Here is a 12,677-nt window from a genome sequence, read left to right as displayed (position 1 = left end):
CCTTTTGCATGCTAAGTAAATGTTCTACTACTGCCTTATACCCTAATCCTGTTTCCTTTTTCAATTTCATTTATCTCTAAAGTATAATAGACCCTTAGCCTAATTAATTTTGATCTTACAAGTTTCACAAATTTCGAGCATTTACTAGCTGTTTTTTTATTATTTATCTATTTATTTATTTACTTATTTTTGATACAAGAGACCAAATCACTCTATGCAGCCCAACCAGCTTAAAATTCACTAGGTAGACAAAACTGTCCTTAAACTCACACAGATTCCCCTGCCTCTGTCATTGTGAGTTCTAGGACTGAAGGTGTGTGTGCACCCCCTTAGTTGGAGAGTTCCATATTAATGACTCATTTATTTCACAATAACCCTCACAAGTTGCCGGCAGTCCCTAGTTCCTTATGGTAGCAGGTAACCGCTGGCAGCTGGCATGTAAACAATGCCCAGAAGGGACCTCCTCCAGAGCTACTCTCTATTATAGGCAGTGCCGACCAAGGTCAGAATCCATGGTCTAGCAGCTGCCATGGGAACCTGTTCAGCAGATTCTTCTCCAATGAGTCCAGCTCCTTTGTGGATGATCTGGTACAAAATACCCCCGACTTGGCTGCTCGTACTCTGCGGCACTGGGGCCCAGCAAGCTGGGCTGCCTCATCTCAGACCGTGCTCTTCCATGGGCGGCTGGGGGGCCTCTTGAATTCTGGGATGGGGAGAGACTCTGGTTCAGACTGTAAGGCCCGAATGTGGAACCTCGTTCTGCACCTCCTCAGGCTAAGAGAAAAATTCCCAGAGTGCCAAGTGCTAAGGGCTGTAGAGCTTGGCACAAGGATTGCTGAGCACAGTGCTTTAGTTTCCCAACTGCAAGAGCAGTGCTGGTGGGCCAGGCTCCCTCACACACATTACGCAAAGAGATGTGAAGTCCAACAGGCCCCGCATCTTCCCTTTGATCAACTTAGGATGAAGTTAGGAAAAAAAAAATAGCCCAGACACAAGCTGCAAACGGTGGGGAACGTTTATGGGGAAACATCCTGAGACTAGGAGGAGAGGTGTCTAGTTTAGGGAAAGCTTCTGGGAGAGATGAAAGGTGTTTCCCACCCCCTCCCATGAGCCCGGAATCTCTCTGCACATTTCTGTGGAGGAGCCGCTGTGAAGGAACCCCAACACAGAAGCAGAAGCAGCACCATCCTAAGGAATCCCAGAGTGGGCAACACAGAACTGATGACCAGAACATCAAGAACTGTAAACGATCTTACATTTGTGTGACCATCAAGATCACACACACACACACACACACACACACACACACACACACACATACACCTCTCCCTTCCACAGAACAATGACTGCCCAAGCAAGTCAACGCAGTCCTGAGAGACACAGGCAACAAGACACAGAGCAAACGTGGTTTAGACTTTACTGGAGATCAACCAGGGCTAGACAGTCCCATATCGAGGGACGAGGGTCTACAGATTAAGGGACTGGTCTTTCTGGCAATGCTGATCAGCCCCACACTGAGGATGGGAACTTGAGTACAGGCAGGACTGGTTTCTTTGGCGGTGCTGGGGAGCCACAGAGCCAAGTGCACCCCTTTATTACCCCCAGCCAAGCTAAGGGCCACTTGGATCTAGGACAAAGGAAAGGAAGGGGAGGAAGGGAGTGTGAAGGAAAGGGGAGGTGGAGTTAACAGAAGCTTGACTTGAGTGGAAAAGAAGAGCCGCTAGGGCCTTTCAGAGGAGAAGAGAAGGAAGAAGGGAAGGAATGGGAAGACTGACCCAGAGGTGCAGGGGCCCATATGTGACCCGTGCTAAGGACCAGCAAGCACAGTTCCCTTGTAGTAAGGGGTCCTACTTGTTACCCCACACAGCTATCTTCAAATACATGGGGCCTGCAAGGAAGCGGCTGGACTTCATGTAGGCAGAGATCTTCTTCAGGGCCTGTGAGTGGGGAGGAGAAAGCAAAGCTTAGGCCTGTAGGCCCGCTGGGCTGACCAGCTCCACCCCATGAACTCCACGTGGGCCTGAGATCTGGAGCAGAGCAGTCAACCTCAGCTCTGGAGAAGGATCTCTTCGAATTCCTTTCCCTAGTGTCCCACTTCAAGAGGGGCATCGAGTGGAGAAACAGCTCTATCCTGACGGCTTGGCGACCTCTAGACAGTACACCATAGGTTTGGAAAAACCACTCAATGACCCTGCAAGATCCGTCCTAACTGACCATTTATCAGGAGGGAACCTGAACTCCAGAGAGGTTAAACAACTTCCTGCTATACACAGCCCTGTTTTTTCCCCCACAGGGAAGATTCTGCCTGCATTTGCACACCAAGGAAGGAGCTGCCAGAGAAAAAAAAAAGAGTTCACAGAGCATGCCAAAGTAGCTTGGAAAAGTGCCCAGATTGCACACAGAAAACCCTGAATGGAAGTATTTCAGATGGAGGGAGGCCCACCAGGAAAAAAGCAAGGCAGGGGTCTGATACATTCCCAGAGAGAAGACAGTCTAAATTTCTCCACCTGGTACCTGGGCCCAATATTACTATACCGCAATCAAACATATCTCTAGCTCTAATACGGGGGACCGAGTAAAATTTCGGTCACCCTGCAGGAATTTTACCGAGAATCAGTTCCCAGATAACTAAGTGCTGAGGAATTCTAAAGCCCAGGACTACCTGTTTACTATGAGCCAGAGCACCAGGCCTGAGGCGGCAGCTTTTAACTCTCCCTTCCCCCTTTCCCCACGGTGATGCCAGCTCTTACATAATCCCCAGAGCTATTCAACTTGGACCAGAACAGAGCTAATGGGAACTAGCTGAGAAAACACATCACTTAATAAAGAGTGGAGAATGAAAACAGATTCCAGGCCTGAAGGGAGAGAGAGAGAGAGAGAGAGAGAGAGAGAGAGAGAGAGAGAGAGAGAGAGAAGAAATAAAAAAGAAAAAAGAAAGATCACACACAGACACACACACACACTAAGTTAATGCTTCCAATAAAGTAGATGGGGGGGTGTCAAACACAGGGGCCCGGGTGTCACCCTCTTACAAGGGCTCACTTGTCTACTCAATCCAAGCACCTTCTACAGTCTGAGCTCTCCAAGTCTCCACAATGGGGAAGGGAGAAGCAAAGTGTTCTGCAGGTCAGCTGTGAAGACTCTTTGTGTCCTGAGACTGCACATGAATCCCGCTGTCCCTTGCCTTCTTAAATGCCTAAAGCCAGATGTTTGCACACTTTTGTCACCTTCTACTTCTCAAAAGGGTCCCGGACAGGAAACCCTGGTTGAACAAAGTCCTGAAACTTTTCTTTTCATCACAAGACAGGAAGAGTCGCCAGTGTTGCCCGTAGAAGTCAGGGGCCCACATGGAACAGGCCCCTACGGCTCAGAGTTGAGACCTTGAGCAAGTGAGTTACTCTCCAGTCTCAGTTCATCTTAGGGGTCTGATAATTCTATCCACCTTGTAGGAATCTTATAGTAATACATTTGATCCTATAACTATCAAGCGTTGAGCACAGAGCCTCACAGAAAACCAGTGCTCAGAAAATGCTAATTACTCTTTTAAATTAAAAGATTAGGAAATCACCCTGGAAAGGGGGAAGGGAAAGACATCTAAGAAAGAGGAGGATCAAGACATCACCTCAAAGCGGGCCACAAAGTCCTTCAGGTTGGGGAAGGCTTCCAAGCAGTTGGGCTCAAACAGTCGTTGCTGGTCAAGAATATCGTAAGCGAGAAAATCCACATAGGTGATCTGCAGGAATTGAGAGTCAGTGAGAAAGGATCTGAAGCCTGGGAGGAAAGCAGCTCCTTCCCCCTCCTCCCTCTCTTTACCTTGTCCCCTGCAAACCATGGCCGCTTGCCCAGGAACTCCGAGTAGAACTTCAACTTCTCAGGAAGACCCGCTAAGTACTCTGGCCTCTGTTTCTCCTGAAGTGGGTTGGGGGGGGGGGGGTAAAAACTGGTCACCACCCTCCAATACAGGCTCCCTGGCAAAGAGTTTGACTTCACAGGAATGGAGGGGAGAGCATGCACCCCCTCAAGACTGGCCCTGAGTCAGCTTCCTGACTTTCAATGAGCTCATCTCTGCTGATCAGAGCCCTCTGGGCACCAGGTCCCACGTGTTGGAGGATGAAAAGTCAGATGGGAATACTGTCATGACCTGTCCTGTCACTTGGTTACCCTGTCCCCTTAAGAGACAAACCCCGCCCACTCCCCCTTTCTGTTTCTCTTCTGAAGAGATGGCTGCTGCCTCTCTCTCTTCTCCCCCCTCTCTTTTTTCTCTCCCCCTCTCCCTCTTCCCCTTTCCTTCCATAACCCACTAAATAAATTCTATACACAAACTCTGCATGGTGTATCTGTGTGTCTCTTACCCTCCAAGGAGACCCGCCTAGGCTTGGGGTCACCCACTGACCAGCGGAGGCCTCTGGCCCACCGTGGTCTCCCACCCACCACTTTAAAAAGAATAACAAATACAACACTTATGGCCCAAATCAGATCCTGGGGATCAGACTCAGAGGTGCTTAGGAGGTGCCCATACACCTGCCACACTCTGGACTCGGATGGCCAGTGCCATCAAAGAAGCAAAACACTACATGCTCAAATGTTTAAAAACTGAACTTCTAGCTTGTGGAATCCAAGCCATATCCTAGAAGTGGTAGAAACTGACCCACAGTGGCTATTTGGCAAGATTCTGGAGTCATGAAGGCCACTTGGTTGCTGGGATAAGTAAGGGCTTAGAGAATCAGCACTGCTAGACTCAAATGCTGACCTTGACCGATACAGATGTGAACTTAGGACTTTAACTCCAAACCCTGTCTTCCCCATCCACTGGGGACTCACAAACTCAGGGCTGTAGCAGACCATCGCAAGCTGGAAGCGGGTGTCCATGGCCTGGTTCTCCAAAATGTCAATACGAATCCTCTCCTCCTCTGTCTCCCCACCTGCAGCACACACAGCGAATCTCAGCACACACACACACACCTGCCAGCCAAGCCCAGGGAGGCCCCACTCACACAGGTTGTGCTTGCGGGCAATGTAGCGCAGGATGGCGTTGCTCTGAGTGATCTTGGTCGATCCATCAATTAAGTAGGGCAGCTGAAAAGACAAGCAGGGACAGTCAGGTGGGATATGAGGACCCGGCATTCCTTCTCTGGGTGAGGACAGACATGGGACCTGGCACTCAGTGTGCCTGACATGGGAAACCCTCCACGAGCACAGTGCACACTGAATGGAAGAGCTGGGACACAGCCCATCATCCTGTGCAGCCACCAGGAATGGGAGCAGGAGAGCAGAAGCTCTGACCCCAAACCCTCTCATCCAGGCAAAGAGATGAGGTGAGGACGCCATGTCTTCCCCAAACCTCCCTTCCCTGCACCTACATTGGGAAAGTCCAGGCCCAGCTTGAATTTGTCATTCAGCCACTGGCTTCGGTCAAAGTCGGGAGCTGTAGTGGCAAGAGTTGAAAAAGAAATCACCCTAGTTCCTACCCTCCTATAGGAGTCAGGCAAGCCCCCACCCCACCCCCACCCCCAGGCAGGGAATCTGCAACCTCACACTGAGTGTGTATTCCAAGGTAACAGGAGGGAAGAGTGTCTGGAACTGTGGGCCTTGCAGGCCTAAGGTTTACAAGAAGTTTAGACAAATGCTAATTTACAAATAGAGAAAAAGTCATAGCTCTGCATTTTAAGACCAGACTGCCTACTCAGGGTTTTTTGAAGGTCTAGTTGAACTCTAGTTCTAACTGAAAGAGGCCCACAGATCTGGGCAACAAGGGGCCAGGCACAGGGACTCCTGAGTGCCACCAATCAGAAGCAAGAGTCTAAGAGGGTGTCATTACCATTCCCCATGGTGTATCTCTTCTCCTCATAGCTTGAATCAGTGTATTCCAAGAACAGGCGGACGGCGTGGCACAACTAGAAGATACGGCTGATCAGAGAGGCACACCCCTGACTATGTCTCTATATTTTAATCCTTACCCATGATCTTACAGTTCGCACACACGGTGGGGACGGGGAGAGGGAGAGAGACTAATCTCAAACATCTAGAGCTCTGAGAAGTACAGGCTGTGGAATCCAGCAAGGGGGATCCATTTCCTGGACCGGCTGCCAACTACTCAGCACATTCCCGCCCGCCCGACGTTCCCATCGCACTCGGCTGTCAGACCCCGCTCTCACCCCACGGATATCCCAGTAACCCAGTGTCATGGGCATGGTGCTGGTGCTTTCTGGCTTCAGCGGAGCTGTGTAAACTGTGACTGCACGCTGGTGCGCAAGGTGAGAAGCAGCGGCACTGGTAATGAGCCCTCTCTTTTTGGTCCTGCCCCCTCTTTCTCCGCCCCGCCCCGCCCCGCCCCGCCCCGCCCCGCCCCGCTTCTGTTAGGTCTGGCTCTCGCCAAGGTCTTCTCTCAGCTTCCAACCCTAGTCCCAAATTCAACAAGGCGGAGTCAAATCTAAAGTAGCTTCGTCAGTGTGACCTCCTTCCTAAGGTTTGGAGACGACCCCTAAAGCCCGATGGATGGCTCTGCAGGTCCCTTCCCAGCCTGCGCCGCGCCGCAGTCGCTGCCTCCTTCTCTCCCCATTCCTCAAGCTGTCATGCAATGATCTCTCCTTCTGTCCTCTACTCTTATCACTCAACCTGTTGCTAGTCCAAAACAGAACAACCCCAACGAAGAGTTTAGTCCTATCGCTGGAACGGCAGGACTTTGGCCAATTTGAAAAACAAACTTAAAAGGAATGATATCGCTCCTTTCAGTAGGAACAATAAAATGGACATACCCAAGGACAAAGGGCAGACAGAATATCAAGTGGTTTCGGTGTTTAGTATCTCGGTTGTGTTTGCAACTCTGGACATTGAGGGCACTGCGAATCTGAGACGCCCCGCCCCCACTCCGCCGCCTCCACAGCCACAGAAGGCAGTAGGCTGCCATTGCTTCACCCTTACCACCAAAGTGGCCAACTGGAAGGACCGAGCTCACAAGTTGGAGTATGCTCCGATGGGAGAGCATGTGTTCCAAGGGAACAGGCACCTCTCCTGCTTCCAAGGAGAACTTTGGACAGGACACAGGGAGCCCAAGGCCAGGTTTTCAGCTGTCAGGGTCCCTGATTTATGTGTGTCTGGGTGTAAGAGGAAGGCTCAAGTAACATTTCAAGTTCACAGCCTTCAAAAGGATAACGTCCTATCAAGGGCCAGCCTATTTCCTTGAAGGTAAGATTGCTTCAAAATCAAGAGGTGATAAAACCGGACTCGCTGAACATAGCGGACAATGAGGTCTGCTGAGAAGTCAAGAACAATGGCACTGGGTTTTGATCCTACTGCATGTACTGGCTTTGTGGGAGCCTAGGCAGTCTGGATGTTCACCTTCCTAGACCTGGAAGGAGGTGGGAGGTCCTTGGACTCCCCACAGGGCAGGGAACCCGGTCTGGCTCTTCAGGCTGATGAGAAGGGGGAGTTGATTAGGGGAGGGAGAGGGATGTGGGAGACGGTGGCGGGGAAGAGACAGAAATCTTTAATAAATAAACAAACAAACAAAATTAAGAGGTGTGTGATAATTGAACTTTAGGTGACTTTGTCTGGATTAAAGGAAATGATGAGACAAAATGAATAACAAAGAAAGATGACCCAGACCTTACAAATCGAAGGGCAAAGCTATTGCTCTGTAGAAAGTACCTTTGGAGAATTAACAGCAGTTAGGACTTCAGGGTAGGGGGTAAGCATTCCTGGAACAGGTAGAAGCTATCTCAGCACTAAGGGCAGAGAAAACACATACCCCGTGGGTCTTTGTGAAGCCCAGAGCTCAGAAACCATGTCATGGGACTAGTGAAATGCAAATCCGCCCAACTCAGGTTACTAAGCTATAGGAGGAGCCTACCGCCCCAAAGTAAATTCTCACATGGCTTTCCCCAGGCCACTGCCTACTATAAGACACAAGTACACGTGCACACACATATGCATGGGTCTCCAGATCATTGTTAACTATCCATGTGCTGGATAGTTTATACCAACTTGAAAAGTTCGGGTTGTCTGAGAAGAGGGATCTACAGCTGAAAAATAATGCCTTCCTAAGACTGGCCCTATAGGCAAGACTGTGGGGTATTATCTTAATTAATGATTGATATGGGAAGCCCATCCCACGGGAGTAAGAAGTGCAGGCTCTGGGCTGGTGGTCTTGAGTGCTATAAGAAAGCAGATCGAGCAAGCCATGGAGAAAAAGCCGGTAAGCTGCACCCCTTCACGGCCTCTGCATCAGCTCCTGCCTCCAGGTTCCTGCCCTGTTTGAGTTCCTGCCCTCGTTTCCCTCTGCATGGACTGTGATGTAGAACTGTAAGCTGAAATAAACCCTTTCTTCCTGAAGTTGCTTTTGGTCTTGATGTTTCCTCACAGGAGTAGAAACCCTAACTAAGACAGGGCAGGCACTGCCTTCATAATTATGAGGAGATAGAAAATTCCTGGATCTAATTGAGGAAATAATTTTTAAGAAAAACTCTAACATGAATTAAAGTACAAATCTTAAAAATACAAACCAATCGTCTGGAGGGATGACTCAATAGTTAAGAGTACTTGCTGATCTTCCAGAGGATCCAGGTTCAATTCTGGACACCCACAAGGCAGCTCACAACTGTCTGTAATTCCAGTTCCAGGAGTTACAACACCCTCTTCTTACCTCCACAGGCAAAACACCCAGGTATCTAAAATAAATCTAAAATATATTGAACAAATACTGGTATTTATCCACTTCCTTACTACATTGAAAAAAGCAGTTGTTGATGTCTTCCTGTAGAGTGGGCCGTGTGCATAGCATGGCCTTCTATAGACTGTAGGGATTCAGGAAATGTGAAGCACGCCGTTCTGCTTCCATACTCCCAGAAGAGTGGAGAGGAAGGCAAGGGCAACGCAAGAAGAGGAGCTACGCAGGCCAAGGTCTCTTCTGGAAATTTCTTTGCAGTCTCTGAAATATCACTCGCCTAAACTTAGAAAATCCAAAATTCAAATCAACATTTTCTTTAAAAAAAAACAAAACAACTTTTGTTGTCTGTGATCTTTTTTCTTTTGTTTTTAATTGACATTTATACATTTCTCCCACTCCCCTTTTTTCCTCCCCTCTCCCCTTCTACCCTCTCCCTGCCCCTCATGTTCACAATTTACTCAGGAAATCTTGTCCTTTTCTCCTTCCAAAGTGGATCCATGTATGTCTTTCTTTGGGTCCTCTTTGTTATCTAGGTTTTCTTGGGTTGTGGACTGTAGACTGGTTATCCATCGCTTTATGTCTAATATCCACTTATGAGTGAGTACATACTATATTTGTCTTTCTGGGTCTGGGTTGCCTCCTCAGTATGGTTTTTTTTTCTAGTTCTGGTCATTTGCTTGCAAATTTCAAGATGTCATTATTTTTTACCACTGAGTGGTACTTCATTGTGTAAATGTACCACCTTTTCTTTATCCATTCTTCAGTTGAAGGGCATCTAGATTGTATCCAGGTTCAGGCAGTTATGAATAATGCTGCTGCAAACATAGTTAAGCAAATGTCTTTGTGGTATGATTGAGCATCCTTTGGGTATATGCCCAAAGTAGTATTGCTGGGTCTTGAGGTAGACTGATTTCTAAGTTTTTGAGAAACTGTCATACCGATTTCCAAAGCAGTTGTAAAAGTTTGTATTCCCACCAGCAATGGAGAAGTGTTCCCCTTACTCCACATTCTTTCCAGCATAAACTGTCATTAGTGTTTTTGATCTTGGCCATTGTGACAGGTGTGAGATGGTATATCACAGTTGCAAAACAAAATTTTCTTAAATTTAAGAATAAGAAAATAGTATATGAATCATAAGATGGAATTCAGTAAAAGAAATTTCCCACATGCTTCAGATATTAAGAATAAGGCAAGCCGGGCGGTAGTGGCACACGCCTTTAATCCCAGCACTTGGGAGGCAGAGGCAGGCAGATCTCTGTGAGTTCAAGACCAGTCTGGTCTACAAGAGCTAGTTCCAGGACAGGCTCCAAAACCACAGAGAAACCCTGTCTCGAAAAACAAAAACAACAACAACAAAAAAAAAGAATAAGGCAAAACAAAGTTTTTCAGAAAGCAGAAAAGCAACAAAACATGATAGAAAACAAGAAACAGTTCAAGAAAGAAAACAGTGAAACTTTTTTTTAAAAAATGTTAGTTTTTATTTATTTTTATTTTATGTGCATAGGTGCTTTGCCTGCATAAATGTCTGTGCCCTACATGTGTGCAGTGCCCTCAGAGGCCAGAAGAGGATGTTGGATCCTCTGGAACTGAAGCTACAAATGACTATGAACCGCAAGGTGAATGCTGGGAATTGAAACCAGATCTTCTGAAAGAACAGTCAGTGCTCTTTGAAGGGACTCTGGCCAACTCGAGTATGACAGGCATGGCTCTGGCAGGCCTTGCCCTTCTCCCTGATTCTCTCTGTCTTGCTGGAACCATTAGATTGCCTTCCTAAGGCTAACCAACAAGGCCTATTCCCTTATTTGGTCAAACACCATCTTTCATCTCCTGTGGCAACAAGGGTCTTCTACTGTTTCAGTCAGTCCCCAAGACTGAACGTTGGCCTAATCAGTCTCTGCTGACACAGCCCTGTTTACAGCAGGCTTCTGCTAGATTTATCTTGGATTCTGTTACACGTTGGCAATTCTTCTTTGTATTTAATGATTACTCTTGACCGGTTGCAGATGTTTCAAATGTAATGAAATGTTATCAGGAAAATATTGCACAGTATGACACAGACGGACTCTGCTCTCCCCTGCCCTTTGCACTGAGAAGGGATGCAGGAGGGATCTCTGGGTGGTTTTCTCAGACAAATCTTACCATATTTTAAAAATGCATTTTAAAAACACATCTTATAATGCCTTCTTAGTATTTCTGTCTCATAAAAACACATTATAAACTCCTTTCTCAATGGATCTCCCTTAGGCACAAGAGAGGAAAAAAATGGTTTAACTTTCAAACTGTTTGTGCTCTTGAATTTGGGGCATAATTGGTCTCTTTTTCCATGGACATCTTTTGAATTCCTGCCTATCTTGCCATTTTGACTTTCCTTCTCCGAGGGGATACACAGTGTGTTGAGACTGTGTACAGAGGATCTGAATGAATGAAGAAGGCCCAAAAATATGGCTGGAAAAAAAAAACATGAGTAGCAACTTGATAAGTATGTCTTTCGGTACACTGTGAATATGTGTTTCTCTTATTGGCTGATAAATAAAGCTGCTTTGGCCTAAGGCAAGACAGGATTGAGCTAAGCAGGAAATCCAAGCAGAGATACAGGAAAAGAAGGGCAGAGTTTGGGACATATCAGCAGCCGCCCAAGGAGCAATATGTCAGAGCACCACAGGTAAACCACGGGCCACTTGGCAATACACAGACTAATAGAAATGGGTTAACTTAAGATGCAAGAGCCAGATAATAATAAGTCTGAGTCATTGACCAAGCATTTATAAGTAATATTAAGCCTCTATAGGGTTATTCAGGAACCTCCAATTACAACTCTTTTTTATGTTTGTTTTGTTTTGTTTGTTTTCAGATGGATGTAAGATTTATTACTGAACTACTGATTTAGTAGGTACAGGTGTAGATGAAAGTTTCTGTCCTGCCCTATTCTGCAGCCATTCAGTCCCAACAAAACAAACAGAGGTTTATATTGATTATTAACTAGTTGGCCTATTAGCTTAGGCTTATTATTACTAGCTCTTACAACTTAAATTAACCAATAATTTTTATTTATGTTTAGCCACTTGGATTGGTACTTTTTCTCAGTGTAGCATTTTCATCTTGTCTCCTCTGCATCTGGGTGGTGACTGCAGACTAAGCCTTTACTCTTCCCAGAATTCTCTTAGTCTGGTTGCCCTGCCTATACTTCCTGCCTGGCTACTGACCAATCAACATTTTATTAAATGAATACAAGTGACAAATATTTACAGGGTACAATTGCATTATCCCACAGCATACAGGAGAGTACCATGGAAGCCCTCTGTAATGCCGGGCTCGCCACTTGTCCAGGGGACAATGATTGGGGACATATTTGACCTCACAGCTTTCAGAAATTAGCAGTTTCTCAGCAACCATGTCTTCAAATTCATCTGCATTAAACTTGGTGAAGCCCCACTTCTTTGAGATGGGGATCTTCTGGTGGTCAGGAAACTTGAACTTGGCTCCATGAGGAACCTCAATCACATGTTCCTTATTCTGCAGCTTGGTGTAGATGGACATGATGACCTGGCCAATGTGAATTGTGGTCACTGTGTCCTGGGTCTTACCAAAGTTACCACACATACCTGTCTGGAACCAAATTGGGGACAGAATTGAGATCAGAGACTTGAATAAGTGCCAGAAAATTGCAATCCCTTAGGGCTACCCATATGGGCAATAAGTTACATATACTTCCAAGGGGGCTGCTGCAGCCATTGCATGCCAGGCCCCCATGGGGAAAGGGACCTGGTTAGCTTAATTAGCTGCAGTTTGTTGCTACCAAATTGCACTTGTGTACAATGAGGAAATCATTTTGTCTTTCACCTTGTGTTGGAAGTCATTTGAGTTTTGACTGCAAGCATTGTTTTCTCACTGGAGAGCTTGATTCTTTTGATCTTTAAAAATATTTCTTCTTTAAAAAATTGTTTTCCTTTTTCAAGATTAAACCCAGGGCCTGGCACATGCTAGACAAGTGTTCTACCCGACAGAATCCCAA

The 12,677-nt window shown here is 46.7% G+C and overlaps 1 protein-coding gene and 1 pseudogene across 2 annotated transcripts; both read right to left on the bottom strand.

The window, feature by feature from the left end:
- Positions 1–1,400: 1,400 nt before the first annotated feature.
- LOC142855042 (glutathione S-transferase Mu 2-like) lies at positions 1,401–6,295 on the bottom strand. 2 transcript variants are annotated; one of them, XM_075981626.1, is made up of 8 exons: positions 6,156–6,295; positions 5,819–5,894; positions 5,348–5,425; positions 4,995–5,078; positions 4,822–4,922; positions 3,814–3,909; positions 3,623–3,733; positions 1,401–1,937 (listed from the first exon to the last, which is right to left on the bottom strand). In XM_075981626.1, the coding sequence occupies exons 1-8, from the start codon at positions 6,189–6,191 to the stop codon at positions 1,848–1,850; spliced, it is 672 nt and encodes a 223-aa protein (XP_075837741.1). In that variant the 5' UTR covers positions 6,192–6,295; the 3' UTR covers positions 1,401–1,847. The 2 variants fall into 2 exon arrangements, with proteins under 2 accessions (XP_075837741.1, XP_075837742.1); XM_075981627.1 differs by having other exon boundaries at positions 4,995–5,076; positions 5,361–5,425.
- Positions 6,296–12,322: 6,027 nt separating this feature from the next.
- Positions 12,323–12,450, bottom strand: LOC142855172 (small nucleolar RNA SNORA70; annotated as a pseudogene).
- Between the last annotated feature and the right edge of the window lie 227 nt (positions 12,451–12,677).

The sequence above is a fragment of the Microtus pennsylvanicus genome, chromosome 7, assembly GCF_037038515.1.
Source record: "Microtus pennsylvanicus isolate mMicPen1 chromosome 7, mMicPen1.hap1, whole genome shotgun sequence".
Taxonomy (NCBI): Eukaryota; Metazoa; Chordata; class Mammalia; order Rodentia; family Cricetidae; genus Microtus; species Microtus pennsylvanicus.
This window is presented reverse-complemented; position numbering and strand designations above follow the sequence as displayed.

Bases quoted from the DNA above. Each gene is read 5' to 3' on its own strand.
- LOC142855042 (XM_075981626.1), bottom strand. From the start codon at position 6,191: ATGCCCATGACACTGGGTTACTGGGATATCCGTGGG. The intron at 5,895-6,155 runs GTGAGAGCGGGG...CGTATCTTCTAG, and splicing joins GTTACTGGGATATCCGTGGG to TTGTGCCACGCCGTCCGCCT. The intron at 3,734-3,813 runs GTAAAGAGAGGG...CAATTCCTGCAG, and splicing joins CATGGTTTGCAGGGGACAAG to ATCACCTATGTGGATTTTCT.